Genomic DNA, 15,566 nt, shown 5'->3' with positions numbered 1-15,566 from the left:
TGCACATAGGTGCATCTTGTATGCATGTATTTCTAGAAGCCAAAACTTGATGTCAGGTGTCTTTCTTAAAGTTCTCCATGCTTTGTGATTGTTATCTAAACAGAATCTCTTTCTGGAGTATAGCTCAGTGACACAATACACAACTAACATTCACAAGGTCCTGAGTTCAGTATCCAGCTTGGGGGGTAGAAGGAGGGAAACAGGAAAGAGAGAGGGAGATATACCTTTCAGTGAACCTAGAGCTGCTGACCAATGAGCTTAATCCACGTGTCTCCTGTGTTGGTGACTGGTGCTGGATTACAAGCACATGCAGCCATGGCATCTAAACTCAGGTCCTTCAGCTTACTGGCACTTTACCAAGCCAGTCATCTCCCTAACCCTTATTTCTTATTTTAAGTTTTAAATTGTATTTAAACTAAGTAGCATGTGAACACAATACATAAGGTGGGTTTATTATGAATCTTCTTGTATTTCTCTAACCAGGTTGTTTCTTATACCAAGAGGAGGGAAGATGCTTGTTTCTAGATGAGGGTTGTATGACTGTTGTTGTGGAACATTAGTTTAAGATGTGTTATATTTGTTTATGTTGTGGAATATTTGTTTAATGATGCAAAGATGTGTTGCATTCTTTTATGTTCCATTTGTTTGACTCTGGAAAGCTGTGTTACTTTGCCTGCCTCAAACACCTGATTGGTCTTAATAAAGAGCTGAATAGCCAATAGCTAGGCAGAAGAGGGAGGATGGGTGGGACTAGTGGGCAGAGAGAATAAGTAGAAGAAGAAGAAAGGAGAGAGAAAAGGAGGAAAGGAGAATGCCAGGGTTCAGTCACACAGCCACACAACCAGCAGCGGAGTAAGAAAGAAAGATATAGAATAAAGAAAAGTAAAAATAAAAGACAGAATGTAGAAGGGAATTGGGATAATTTGAGTTACAAAAGCTGGCTAGAAACAAGCCAAACTAAGGTCGGGCATTCATAAGTAAGAATAAGTCTCTGTCTATTTATTTGGGAGCTGGGTGGCAGGCCTCCAAAAAGTAAAAACAAAAACAAAAGCTACCTTCCCACCAAAAAATACAATTACAGACTGCAGTAAAGTCCTTTTCTCTAACATACAGCTCTTTTCTACTTTTATTTTTATTTTTAGATTTATACGTGTGACTGTTTTGCCTGCATGTGTGCCTGTGTACCACGTATGTGCCTGGTGTCCACATGGGCCAGAAGAGGGTGTTGGGTCTGATGGGATTGGAGGGATTGGAGTTCCAGACAGTATCCATTTGCCTCTGCCTTCAGAGTGCTGCAATTAAAGACTGTACCATCACCACCTTGCCTGGCTCTTAATCCCTGAGCCGTCTCTCCAGCCCAATGTGCAGTTCTTAAACATGATTTCTGAATTTCAGAACAAGTATAATGAAGTATTTTCTAAAAAGAGGCTCTTGGTTCACGTGGTAGTTATTTGTCTTGTAGACATGGGGGGCTGAGTTCTGTCCCCCAGAACCTAGGTAAAAAGTTGGGGCAGTGGTGTGCACCAGTGATCTCAGTATTGAGGAGGTGGAAAAGAAAAAGGAGGACCCCGAGGCTTGTTGACTGAGTTGGCAGACTTCTGGTTCAGTGAGAGACAATCTCAAAAAATTAAGGTGGAGAATGATGGAGGAAAACACCTGACATCAACCTCTGGTCTTCACACATGAGTACATGACTGCACACATGAACATCTACACCACACAGACGCACACTCAGTTTCAGTTGGTGAATTTCTATCTGTGTGTACACTCTCCTGTCTCACCAGTACTTCCAGCCCTGTGTACACTGTTGTGTAGCAGAGCCATAGAATTGTTAGTTCATACTATACATTGAAGATAATAGAAGCACCTTTCTATAGTTTAATTCTGGTCCTTCCACCTTGACAAGGGCCATCAAGATGGGTCAGCAAGTCAAAGGGCTTGTTGTGCAGGCCTGGTACCCAGCGTTCCTTCCCAGGAAGCCACATAAAAGTGGAAGAGAAAGCCAACTTCATGATGTTGCCCTCTGACTTCCACACATGTGTTGTGGCATGCATCCTCCCACAAAATAAATGAAAGTAAAGTTTTGGAAGATGTTAGATGATTTAACACCTATGGGGCTTGGTCTCCTTGAGCGTACACAGCTAAGAGTCCTATGATGTGAACTGGAGGGATGAGGCGGGAAGTAGGCAGCAAGCATTGGAAATAGCAGACGCCTTTCATTCACATCCTGTCTTCACTGTTTGTTTGGTTTTTCGAGACAGGATTCCTCTGTGTAGCTTTGGAGCCTGTCCTGGAACTCACTTTGTAGACCAGGCTGGCCCCAAACTCACAGAGATCGGCCTGCCTCTGCCTCCCGAGTTCTGGGATTAAAGGCATGCACCACTACTGCCCGACTCATTGTTTTAAAGAATGGTTCTCTGCAACAGCCCAAGTCTTTAGTGACATGTGTATCATTATGTGCAGCTCCCTTTTCACAACTTGTCCCATAAGTTGCCTTTGGGCTTTGGTCCTTTCCTCAGCTGAGGTATTCCCAGGGCAGAGAAGAGCTGTTTATTGACTTTTAAGTTTTTTTAATTGTATGTTTGTTGTGTTTTGCCTGCCTGTATGTGTGCACGGTATCTGAAGAGGACAGAGAGGGAGTTGGAGCCCCTGGAACTGGAGGTATAGATGACTGTGAACTGCCATTTGAGTGCTGGGAATTGAAGCCGGCTCTTCTGAAAGAGCATCTAGTGCTCTTGCTGCTGAGCTCTCTCCAGCCCTAGAAGAGAGCGGCTTTAATACTGGGCTTTTGGAGGGCTGAGAGCTGTAGTATTCACTGAGTTGCCTTATGCCACAAAGGGAGCAAGCAGCATTAGGAGTCAGTTGATATAATGGGCTAAAATCCCCATTAGTCAAATCCCTGATCATGTTTCTGGATCTGCACAGTATAAATTATTGCCCATGAGCTTCTTCATACAGGGCTGACAGAAGGAACTAAAGAAGCTAAATTATTTCTGTTAACCTAATGTAACTTTATGATTTTATTAATATTTTTGTGTAAGGGAAATGCTGGGGATTGAACCCAAAGCCTTGCTGGGCTAGGACACTATTCTAAACTGTACCCTGTATTCCTAATTTCTGCTAATTACAGCACGAGCAGGCTGATTTTATTTTGTCTACAAACATGTAACTTTTAACCTGTAATAAAATTTTCACTAACTGGTGAGATGGTAGCTGGTAGAGACACAACAACAGAGAGCGAGAGAGAGAGAGAGAGAGAGAGAGAGAGAGAGAGAGAGAGAGAGAGAGAGAGAGGGGAAGGAGAGAGGAGAGAGAGATAGGAGAGGGAGAGAGAAGAGAGAGGAAAAAGAAATTTGCCTATTTTCAAACTCTGTTAGCTCTGGTTAATTACTTTGTCATGTGTCAAATCAACTTTTTACCCTGTTAAAGACTTAATTTTAGAGGCAGAACCCAAACTTCATCTTTTATTAACCCTTTTTCTTTTCTAGGCTTGTTTACAAATTGACCCTGCGGAGAGGATATCATCTACTGATCTTTTGCGTCACGATTACTTTACTAGAGATGGATTTATTGAGAAGTAAGCATGTGTGGTCTTTCCTACTAGACGGGGAATCGCTAGATAGGAAAGTGTTACAGAACAAAAGTATTCAACATAACAGAATCCTAACGGAGTTACTGTGCCAGGCATTGATCAGGTGTATGGTAGTCTGGCGGGTGACATGGGTGAAGATTCACTGCAGTAACTGCAGCTAGCATTTGTTGCAGGGACACAAGGTTGTAGGCCGGGTACCAAGATCCCATTCTACAGCTGCAGCCTCATCTCAGGACAGAGGTCATATTTAATACAAGAATTAAGGATTTATTTTATTTTGATTTATGTGTATGTGCACGTGTGTGGGTACCTATAGAAGTTAAAAGAATAATAGACTTCTTGGAGGTGGAGTTACAGGCAGTTGTGAGCTAGTTAACATGAGTGTTGAGTAACAAATTCTATGTAAGTCCAGAGATACAAACAGCTTCTGTATCAAAACTCAAGTGGACATTTTATTAAATTCACATCTCGAAGGGAATCTAATGTAAGTCTGTTTTGTAAGTTTTTTTTTGTTTGTTAGCTTTTTGTGATAGGGTTTCTTTATGTAACCCTGGCTGTCCTGGAACTAGCTGTGTAGACCAGGCGGGCCTGGAACTCACAGAGATCCACCTGCTTGGTTGTCTTTGTTTTGTGTTTTGTTTTTGTTCTTTTGAGATAGGGTTTCTTTGTGTAACCCTAGCTGTCCTGGAACTCGTTTGGGGACCAGATTGGCCTTGAACTTGGACATTTGTCTTCCTAGCACTCAGGAATTTTATGCTTGACACCAGCTTGGGCTACACAGTGATAGCCTGTCACACACACACACACACACACACACACACACACACACACACAAAATCAAATAAATAGTGCCATCTCTTAGTATCAGTTATTTTTTAAGCATTGTTTATGTTTGATTGAATGGTTCTATTGAGATAAACCATATAAGTAAAATGACAGTTGGAAAATATTGCTTGATTCATTAGATTTATACCAGAGCTGAGAGCTAAATTATTACAAGAAGCCAAGGTTAATTCCTTCATAAAGCCAAGAGAGAATTTTAAAGAAAACGAACCTGTGAGAGATGAGCGGAAACCAGCTTTTACCAACACGCTGCTTTATGGAACCACATCAGTTCATGGAAAGGTGAGCTGGCCTTGCTTTCTGTTTCCACCTGTGTGGTTCTGTCATAGTCGGGGCTCCCGTGACCTGGTTTCTCAACACACCTATTTCAGGAAACGGACAAAGACAAAAAACCCAAGGAGATCAAAGTCAGAGTTCTTAAGGCCAAAGGAGGGAAAGGCGACGTTCCAGACCTGAAAAAGATAGAGTGTGAAGGTGAACATCGCCCGCAGGGCACAGCCGATGACACGCACGCCTTGTCTCAGGATAGAAAGCCTGCCATTGCTGAAGTGCCAAACCCTGTCAATCCCAGCATGCACCCTGACGGTGTCAAAGAAGACCCACATGCTGGAGGTTGTATGATAATGCCACCCATCAACCTGACAAGCAGTAATTTGATGGCTGCAAATCTCAATTCAAACCTCTCCCACCCTAATTCACGGTGAGCTGGGGCAGAAGGGAGGCCTAAGTACAACATTTTTCTGTAGGATGGCATTTCAAAGGGTTACTTAAATAGTGTCAGTGTAGACTGAATTTGAAGATCTGTCGAAATGATAGTCATGTAGCAGGCATTCACTGAGTAGATTCTGGAAATGCCACATGAAAAGTTTTCTTCTTTGTTATGTAGGTATTTAATTTCTTTTGGGACAAATTGCCACAGATCCCAGACTAGCCTAGAACTTGACTTTGTAACCCAAGCTGGCCCCCTACACATGGTCAGCCAGCCTCAGCCTCCTCAGGGATTCGATGACAGATGTGTACCACCACAGCCAACTTAGGTGTCTTAATTGTTCACTGCTGTATTTAGAATAGCTTTAAAATATTTATTTTATGCATGTTTTCCTGAGTATATTTATGTATACCACATTCGTTCAGTGTCTGTGGAGGCCACAGGACATCGGATCCCATGGAGCTTGTAGGCAGTTGTGAGCCAACCAGTATGGATGCTGGACACTGAACCCAGGTCCTCTTTGTGGACAATAGCGACTTTTAACTGCTAAACCAGGAATATATTTTTAATAATTTATTTTTTAACAGGCATTGCTGTTTTACCTGCATGCATATGTGTATGAGAGTGTCAGATTCCCTGGAACTGGAGTTACAGACAGTTGTGAGCTGCCATGTGGGTGCTGGGAATTGAACCCAAGTCTTCTGGAAGAGCAGCCAGTGCTCTTGACTGCTGAGCCATTTCCCCAGCCCTAGAGAATCTTTTTAAAAGAAAACTACCTTCTATTTGAAGAGCAAAGGGGTGATTTGACCAAAGTTCTGGCCTCCATGCACCTTGATGTGTTACTCCACTTAGTGTTGCTGTGACAAAATGACTGAGACATAGGACACTTTATAAAGGAAAGTGGTCATGGTGCTAGTGCCTGCAGAGGCCAGCAGCATGGTGTCACTGCATAGCAGAGGAGGAGGCAGGAAACTGGCCACATGTAGGAATGACATACACGCAAACAAGGGAGAGAGATTTCAGGGCAGGCGCCAGGATCCTTTCTGAAGACCCTCTTTTCTGGAGTGTCCTTCAAGTGCAAGAATGTGTCCCGAGGAGGAAAATCATCTGTCTGTCTTGAGATTGAGGTGACTACCTCCTTTCTGAGAGTCCTCACCACTTACAGGCTCCACCCCTCTCAATCCTACCTGCTGGGAATAAGCTTCCAGTCTGGACCATGGGAGGACAAACCGTAGTAACCACAGCACTCAGTACTGCAAAGTAAGCTTTAGTTCTGCCTCACAGCAGAGTCTCTCAGTGGAAAAAGAATAGTCCAAAATTAATTCTTCATAGCAAATAGCCTTTCAATATTAAGTATTTTGGTAGGAAAATGGTATATCAGGTCAGTTTTAGATTTAACTTGTATTGTAGGTTGAGAGACTGATGTTGTGTTTAATGTGGGAAGTGGTAATGAACAGTGCAGACATTAGGCCTCTTTGCAAACCTACACTGAGAGGTGCAGATTCTCACAGACTGATTTAGGCTGCAGGTTGTGAGGAAGAGGGCTTGTTTGTGTAGTCTAAAGGTACATCAGACCATTGGCTGCAGTAATCCCAGGTGTTCTTGAGGTGACCCCGAGTAGTCATGGTTGTAAGTCAGTCTCAGGCCGTAATTGAGAACTTGGGAGGTTAAGTGATCCACGGTTAGAACAGATCCAAGGGAGCACATGGCCACAAGAGTAACTTCATGACATGTTTTCACCAGCACTTAGCCATGCACAACTTCTGTCCCTACAGTTCTCAGAACTCAATAACTGACCATTGCTTTTGACATTCAGTGTTCTAAGAGTACCAGTTCTGTTTTATAATCCAGGCTCGGGTTATGTTGCCCAGGCTGGCCCTGAACCAGCCACGTGAGTGTCAGGGTTATAGGTGTTTGCAGCCAGGTCCACCTATTATAACTTACATGTTCTTCAAACTAAAGCAAGGGCAATTCTTGGGGTTTTAATAACTTCTCCTTTCTCTTTAATTGATAGGTTAACTGAAAGAGCAAAAAAGAGACGCACTTCTTCACAAACCATTGGACAGACTTTGTCTAATAGCAGACAGGAGGACACAGGTCCCACACAAGTAAGGCAAGATGCTAGTCATTAAAATATGGTCTCTTGGGGCTAGGGAGATGTCTCAGTCAGTAAAGTGCTATTGAGCAAGCATGAGGATCGGAGTTTGGATCCACAGCACCCATGTGCCAAGCTGGGCACAGTGGTCCGTGCCTGTAAGCCTAACACTGGGGAGTCAGAGAGGAGGATCCTTAGGGCTTTGCTGGCATTCCAGTCTAGCCAAATTGTGAGCTACAGGTGTAATGAGAAACCGTCTTCAAAATAAGGTGGAGAGCTATCCAGAGAGACATGCATATATATACCCTTACACACATGTGTACACATATGAACATGTACACACATACATGGAATGAATACATTAATAAAATATGACTTCTTTAAGCAATTTGTACCTTTTTCTCTTAAGTTCTCACATTAAAAATCTTCCTTCCTGCCTACCCTTTCTCTCTTTCTTCTTTTCCTGTGCTGGGACAAGTCTGAGACTTTGATGTGCTACAGGAGTGCCCACAGAGAGTCGCTCCACCTGCGCATGCTCCCTCGTGCTTCATGATTGCGCTTTGTTTGGTTATTTTTTTTCTTTTTTTTCAAGATAGGGTTTCTCTGTAGCTTTGGAGCCTGTCCTGGAACTAGCTCTTGTAGACCAGACTGGCCTCGAACTCACAGAGATCTGTCTGCCTCTGCCTCCTGAGTGCTGGAAGTAAAGGCGTGCACCCCCACCTCCTGGCTTGGTTATCTTTTTTAAAACGTCTTTTAGATTTATCTATTTTATTTTGTATGTGAATTCCTGCCTGTGGAGACCAGGAGAGAGCATTGGTTCCCCTGGATCTGGAGTTAGGCATGGCTGTGAGCCTGAGAACTGAGCTCAGGTCCTCTACAAGAGCAGTAACTGTTTGTAGCCATGGAACCGCCTCCCCAGTCCTGTTCCTGTCTCTAGTTTGTGTACTAACCTGTTCCCTTGACCTTTACAGATCACAAGACTTGTGTTTTTCTCTTCCAAAAATACCTTTATGGATCAAAAACACTGCCAAATAGATGCAGTTTCCTTGCTCTAGAAATGCTAAGCATGTCTTTCTTTTTTTGCTCATCATTTCTTTACATAGTATAATCAGTTTATTACATTCGAGGCGCAACATTATTCATAATAATAGAAGATTGAAAACAGCCGGGTGTGGTGGCGCACGCCTTTAATCCCAGCACTCAGGAGGCAGAGGCAGGCGGATCTCTAAATTCAAACCTAGTCTACAGATCAAGTTCCAGGACTGCCTGCACTACATAGTGAGACCCTGACTCAAAATAAAGGAGATATGGCAAACAACACAACCTGTGTAAGAGCTGATAGTTTCTGAAGTACACTGGGGTGCATTTGCGTGATGTGCTGCTGCGTGTTACATCGTGGAAAAGTGTTCACTGTTTTACAGAAGCTTTTTATTGCATTTATTTATTTTGGGAGACAGGCCAGTTCCAGGACAGCCAAGGTTACACAAAGAAACCTTGTCTCGAAAAACAACAAACAAACAAACAAACAAAAGATTGTGGTTCTCAAGATGAAGAATAGTAAGGACTCAAAGTCTTGCTTGGGAAACTCCCTGGGAGTCTGTCTGGTCTGCTTGCATGTAGTGGTACTCTGTTCTTTGGCTTGTGTGTTTATTTTTGCTTCTGTTTTCTTTGAAACAGGGTCTCACTAGTATCTTAGGCTGGCCTTAAACTTGAGATCCTTCTGCCTGTCTCCCAAGTGCTAGAACTATAAGGCTTGACTACCATACTTGGTTCTGTTCCACTTCTGAATCATTAGGATGATTTCCAGAAGTGTTTTCCATCATTCAGATGCAAGTGCGTCTAGGTTTGTGATTCTGTGGTTAGTTTCACATGGTTCCTCATGCTAACTGGTACTTGTTTATCTAGAGCCAAGCAGAGAAAGGCGTGTTTAACGACCGAACAAGTCAGAGTGACCAAATGGCAAGTGGAAACAAAAGAAAGCTGAATTTTCCCAGATGCGACAGGAAAGAATTCCATTTCCCTGAACTGCCATTCACAATACAGGCGAAGGAAACGAAAGGAATGGAAGGTGGGTCCCTTGTGGTGCACAGCTCCCCAACACAGCGGATGACACAAGTCAGGGATGGGACTTTTGTGAGGGAACTTACGTGGCATCATTGTAGAAAGTAGTAAATTGCTTTGAAAAAGTAAATGCCATTGAGAAGATTTTTTTTCTTATAAAATTAAGTAAAGGGTTAGATATTGGCTTTGTTGTGTTTTAGACAGGGTCTCACTATGTATCTCTGCTGTCCCGGAACTCACTATGTAGACCAGGCTGGCCTCGAACTTACAGAGATCCCCCTGCCTCTGCCTCCCGAGTGCTGGAACTAAAGGACCACTGCTGCCTGGCTTCCCAGAGATAATCTTAAAGAAAGGTAAAGGCAGTTCCAAAGGGCAAGTGTCTTATTAGCTTGAAGTTGAGATGCTGGGGCAGAATTTGAGAAAGGTGAGTTTGATTCAGTGTATAACCTGTGGTAAAGTACCTTCCCTGGTTGTTTGCCCAAAAGTGTTACAGATGCGTTGGGCATGCTAGGATTTGGTAGATTTTATAAATTTCAAATTCATCATAAGCTTAAATTTTAATTTTAGGGCTGGTGAGATGACTTAGCAGGTAAAAGGATTTGATACAAGCTTTGATGACCTGAGTTTGATCATGAGATTTACATTGTAGATGGAGCGGATTGGCCACACCCCAACAAAGAAATGAATAAACAAATAGAATGTAATAAAAATTAAACGTATTTATCTTAGAGTGAATATATTGATGAGAGCAAATGTTCTTTCCTTTCCTTGGAAGACAGAGACCTTGTGAAAATGTGACGCAGTGGCCAGGTATAGAACATGTGCCATGTGAGGGTCACTCTTGTGAGATCATAAAATAAAGCGAACCGTATTTACAGCACAGTTACTCAGCTCCTTTGCAGCTAACTTCAGAAGGGGCTCACTGGCTGTGAGGGCAACTACCTGAGCTCCTTCAGAGAGCCGTTTCTAGGCAGGCCAGCAAGGCCAACAAATTATTATTTTCCCTTTTCTTCTTCCCCCCCTTTTTTGCAAAAGTTAAACAGGTGAAAGTGCTGAAGAGAGAGGCAAAAAAAACAGATTCACCTAAAATACCAACTTTACTCACTGTGGACCCAAATCAAGAACAACAAGAGGTAAACATTTTTTACTACTCATAGATGCTGTTCGGTGCTTGCATTTAGTTGTTATTGGAAAGTTTTGTAAAAATTAAAACTTTTATAATCCTTAAACTCTAGAAACAGGTTTGTTTTTATTTTATCATATATATATATATATATGATAAATATATATTCTTTGCTTTTTTAGGCAGGGTCTCACTGTGTACCTCTGACTGACTGGAACTCACTATGTAGATGTGATGTAGATGTCTCAAACTCTATAGCCTGCCTCTGTCTGTTCTGGGATTAAAGGCTTATAACATTATATCCAATTATTTATGTTCTAAATGTTAGTTTTTGAAGTAGTAAACACCAACTCTCGTTTGAACTTTTAATGATTAGAATACACAGCATTCAGGACAAATATATTCATCATCCAGCCTTGTTCAGGTGACACATGGCACGGACAGGTTGTGACTGGCTGCCCCAGTTGTGTTTGCCTTTAGCTTTTCCCCTTGTTTTCTTCTAGTTTACAGTCTTTGTTTCCTGAATGTTGTCCTATTTTCACAAATATCTGCTTCAGCTCCAACTCCCATCCACCACAGCGATTCTTGGATTTTATTTGGAAATCTTTTAGTTGTCAACATCCATTTGAATTCTTTCTCTTAAGTGAAGGAGCTTGAACAGACACTCACTGAGTCTCAGCATGCATGTGGCCTTGGATTCCTAGTGAGGTCATCGCTATGCATAATTTATCAATTTTATTATCTCCATTACAAATGAAATTGACTACATTTTAATTCATGATAAGGTTATTCCTATTTTATTAAAGAAAATTGAGTAAATTAAAAACATGGCAGGCTGGGGAGGGACTGTGGCTCTGCTGGCAGTGTGCTGGCCTAGCATTCACCAGGCCTAGCTCCACAGCAACCAGGTGTGTCAGCCATCTTCAGTGACTGGTAGTGTGCTGGCCTAGTGTTCACAAGGCTGTCAGACACAGTGCAAGTGTGTAACTGAGCCTGAGGTGACGCGTGTACGAACACAGGTTAGTGAGTTGATGTCAGAGTTAAGAAAATTTCTGAGCTGCTGAGATGACCCAGTGAGTAAAGATGCTTGTTGCCGAGTCCAGCCCCAGCCCCAGAACTGACATCGCAGAAAAAGAACCAGGCCCCACAAGTCGGCCCCTGATCCTGACATAAACATCATGACACACACATTTGTGTACACACAAAATAAATATATGTAAAATTTAAAAAATTCCTTAGCCATGCATGGAGTTCCAGTACTATTTATGTATGTCACAATCTACTTTCATTATTATCCTGTTATTGAACAGGAAAATCACTAATGACTGTCTTTCAGTTTATTCACACGCCTTTAATCCCAGTACTTGGGAGGCAAAGAACACCTGAAAGGCAGAGGCAGGTGGATCACTATGTGTTCAAGGACAGCCTGGTCTATACAGTGAGTTCCAGGCTAGCCAGAACTTCAGAGTGAGACCCTATCTTAAAATCTTTTCTTCTAAATTTTCAGTCTGTGGTTGTTCTTTTGTATATATATAGTTTGAGAGAATCTTGAAGCAGGGCATAGGAGCGAGGAGTGTCCTGCTAGTGCTCATCCAGTGTGGGCTCGGTCTACAGAACCCTAAAACAAGCAGAAATCAGAAGACAGGGAATAGAAGCTTACATGTTCCAGTGTTGACTCTTCCTTTGGCTTGGTTTTCTAATTACTTCATAGATCCAAGTACTCTTTAAATGTGCATGAAACCCTTTCAGGAGGCTTAGCAGTACATTGGCATAATGTAGGTGCACACTGAGGGGGCTCTGGCCAGAAAGAACCCTATGTGGCTATGAATGGGTAGTCTGAGCAAGAGAGAAGAGCCCAGAGGGAGACCACTAGTAAGCGGTTCTGTTTAATGAGGTGGATTTCTTTACAACCAGTCTCCCTGTGTCCTTACGAAGCAACCTCTAGGGCAGAGTACAGGTATTTTATCTCAGTGACTCACCACTTCCTGTTTGTTTTTAGAACACAAGATGCATCAGCTAAAAGGAGAGGAACCTGTTAGCTGCAGAATAGAAAATAGGGCAGATGAACATTCAGGGAGCCCCAGACTCGTGTGTGGTTAAAACAACCCTTTTTTGTTAATTTACATGCACCGAAGTGCTGACTAGCAGTGAAGCCTGGATAGCTGGGTGTAGTCTCCTATTTTTGCTCTTAAATTTATTTATTTATTTATTCCTGTTTTGTTCATTTGAACATCAAGTTCACAAATGCCTGTTAATAGAACTACATCTCACATCAAGTCATGTGGTTTTATTTAATCATCTGTTATTTATGGCATGTTGATTAGTGCTTGTTCCTAAGTTTTGTTCAGAGCTTTATAAGTATAGAAGGGAAACTTACTAAATATACAACACAGAGTTGGGTATAAATACATAACACAGAGAGTCCTAATGTGAAAATATAATATAAAGTCCCAATGTAAATAAGACAGAGAGTCTGAGTGTAAATACATAGAGTTCCAATGTAAATATATAATACATGGTTTCAGTGTAAAGGTGTAATACAGAGTCCCAATATAATATATAGTACAGAGTCCCAATGTAAATATGTAATACATAGAATTCCAATGTAAATATGTAATACAGAGTTTCAGTGTAAATGTATAATACAGAGACTCTCAATGTAAATATATAATACAGAGTCCTAATGTAAATATGTAATACAGAAGATCCCAGTGTAACTATGAAATAACACAGAGAGTCCCATTATAAATATGTAATACAGAGAGTCCCAATGTAAATATGTAACACAGAGAATCTCAGTGTACATATATAATTCAGAGGATCCCAGTGTGAATATGTAATAATACAGAGAGTTCCAATGTAAATATGTAATACAGAGTCCCAGTGTAAATATGTAATACAGAGAGTCCCAGTGTAAATATGTAATAGAGAGTTCCAGTGTAAATATGTAATACAGAGAGTCCCAGTGTAAATATGTAATACAGAGAGTCCCAGTGTAAATATGTAATATAGAGAGTCCCAGTGTAAATATGTAATACAGAGAGTCCCAGTGTAAATATGTAATATAGAGAGTCCCAGTGTAAATATGTAATATAGAGTCCCAGTGTAAATGTGTAATACAGAGTTCCAATGTAAATGTGTAATACAGAGTCCAGATATAAATATGTAATACGAAGAGAGGGTCCCAATTTCTAGGTGCCAAAGATTCCTGAGCATGGAAGATAAACATAAGCAGATGTTGGGTTCCACGCTGGACATGCTGGCCAAACAGAGTCCTGTCCTGTAGATTGATTGAAAGAATGGGACCTAAATGGAGCAGCTCTTACCACTCAGTAAACCACCTGTAGTGTAACATTAGTACAGCCGTGGCTTTGACAGCAGATTTCTTATCCCTGATTCTTACTGGCTTGGTTTTTAATTTTAGGGTGGAGATGGCGATTGTGAGGGGAAGAATTTGAAGAGGAACAGATTTTTTTTTTCCCGGTAGTGTTTTGTCTTTTAAGTAATCTTAAAAATACAAGCTTGACAACTCTTCCCTTTTTACTTTATATACAACAGAATGTAGCATAGGTTGCTGTTAAGATAGCCATCCATCCCGTCTGCATCAGCATCATCTGCTTTTTTTATTGTTGTTGTTAGCAGAATTTTAACCATTTTTCTCTTCCAAAAACTGGTATTTGATGCTGCGATCTGGAATTATAACATCACCTTCCCTCTGACTGTCCTTCCTTGCCATGATTACTGAGTGGGTAGCACAGCATCACATGATGCGCCCTGCTCCCCCTGCTCTCTGCCTGCTGAAAGTCAGGCCTCCAAGCAGTTGCCTCCTGGAAAGTGCTGGCTTCTTCAAGTGAATGCTCGATGAACCTCCTGTCTGTTGTCTTAGTAACTATCCAATACCAACGCATGACGAAAAACATTCTGTTGGTCAGCAGTGAAGCATTTATAACACTTATGTAACATTTACAGTGATATGATGTCCCAGGGTTAAATTTCCTGTAAAACAATCAATTGCAAGCATTCTTCCAGTTCCCTAGACTGATAGTCCCTTCCATTTAGCTGGAAGAATTTCCCTAAAGAAACTATGCACAACCTGGAAAAGGTTTACTTTCTCTGCTGGGCTGTTTTCTGTTGCTGAATAATACAGACTGGGTAGCAAACATAAAAAATAGAGATTATTTAGCTTGTGGTTCTGTAGGCTAGAAGTCCACTGCCACAGGCTGATTTCTCTCGGCGTCTAAGAGGGCCTTGCTACAGTCAAGCATGGTGGAGGTCACCACGTAGAGAGGCAGAGCAAGCCACTAATACCTGGAGGTGCCAGTTCATGTCCTCATCTATTCTGAGTCACCTCCTAATGGCCCCAGCTGCCTAAGGCCACTGACATATTAGCTTGGGGTTAACTTTATAGCACATTAATTCCTCATCCCCGCCCCCGCCCTGCTCTTGGGGATGCTGAGAAATGAATTCAGGATGCACACATGAGAGGCAAGCTGGCTACCCCTGAGCTAGCATACGGACCTTTTGTTGTTTTGTTTGAAGACAGTTTCTTATTAAATACAGCCTAAACTGATCTAGTACTCTATATGTAGCCCAGGCTAGTCTCAGACTTGGAGCAATCCTCCTGCCTTCATCTCCTGAATTCTCAGAGTATAGCCATGTTCCACACATGAACTTTTGTAGGGTATATTTAAACCAAAGTACTACCAAAATTCTACATTTTTTTCACTCTGTAAAAATTATGAAATTGTCTTAGTTGGTGTTTTACCAAGCATCTAATCTAGTTTTCTAGTTATTAAATAAACATGAAAAGGAAAACGCATTTTTTTTGAGACAGCGTTTCTCTGTGTAGCTCTGACTGTCCTGGAACTCCCTCTGTAGACTAGGCTGCCTGCCTGCCTCTGCTTTCTGAGTGCTGGGATTAAAGGAATTTAATTTAATTTAGGAAAGTCTTTTAATCTGTTTATCTGTTTGTCTGTCTGTGTGTCTATCTGTCCATCTATCCATCCATCCGTCTATCTATTTTGGTTTTTCAAGACGGGATTTCTGAGGTGTAGCCCTAGCTGGCCTCGAACTCTCTCTGTAGACCAGGCTGACCTCAAACTCACAGAGATCCATCTGCCTCCTGAGTGCTGGGATCAAAGGC

The 15,566-nt window shown here is 41.8% G+C and overlaps 1 protein-coding gene across 8 annotated transcripts in view; it reads left to right on the top strand.

Moving 5' to 3' along the window:
• Cdkl3 (cyclin dependent kinase like 3) overlaps positions 1-15,566 on the top strand; it is an 83,519-nt gene that overhangs the window by 20,757 nt on the left and 47,196 nt on the right. For 7 of the 8 annotated variants that reach the window (XM_038326444.1, XM_038326446.1, XM_038326445.1 and 4 more), the window contains 6 exons: positions 3,489-3,577; positions 4,558-4,717; positions 4,807-5,135; positions 7,159-7,252; positions 9,145-9,307; positions 10,336-10,433. In XM_038326444.1, the coding sequence (XP_038182372.1) occupies positions 3,489-3,577; positions 4,558-4,717; positions 4,807-5,135; positions 7,159-7,252; positions 9,145-9,307; positions 10,336-10,433 (933 nt within the window). Of the gene's footprint in view, positions 1-3,488; positions 3,578-4,557; positions 4,718-4,806; positions 5,136-7,158; positions 7,253-9,144; positions 9,308-10,335; positions 10,434-13,847; positions 15,111-15,566 lie in introns of those variants that run through there. The other variant, XM_038326447.1, reaches the window with a different exon arrangement.

This window comes from Arvicola amphibius, chromosome 4, assembly GCF_903992535.2.
Source record: "Arvicola amphibius chromosome 4, mArvAmp1.2, whole genome shotgun sequence".
Taxonomy (NCBI): domain Eukaryota; kingdom Metazoa; phylum Chordata; class Mammalia; order Rodentia; family Cricetidae; genus Arvicola; species Arvicola amphibius.
The sequence above is the reverse complement of the archived record's forward strand: the minus strand, read 5'-3'. Positions and strand labels throughout refer to the sequence as shown.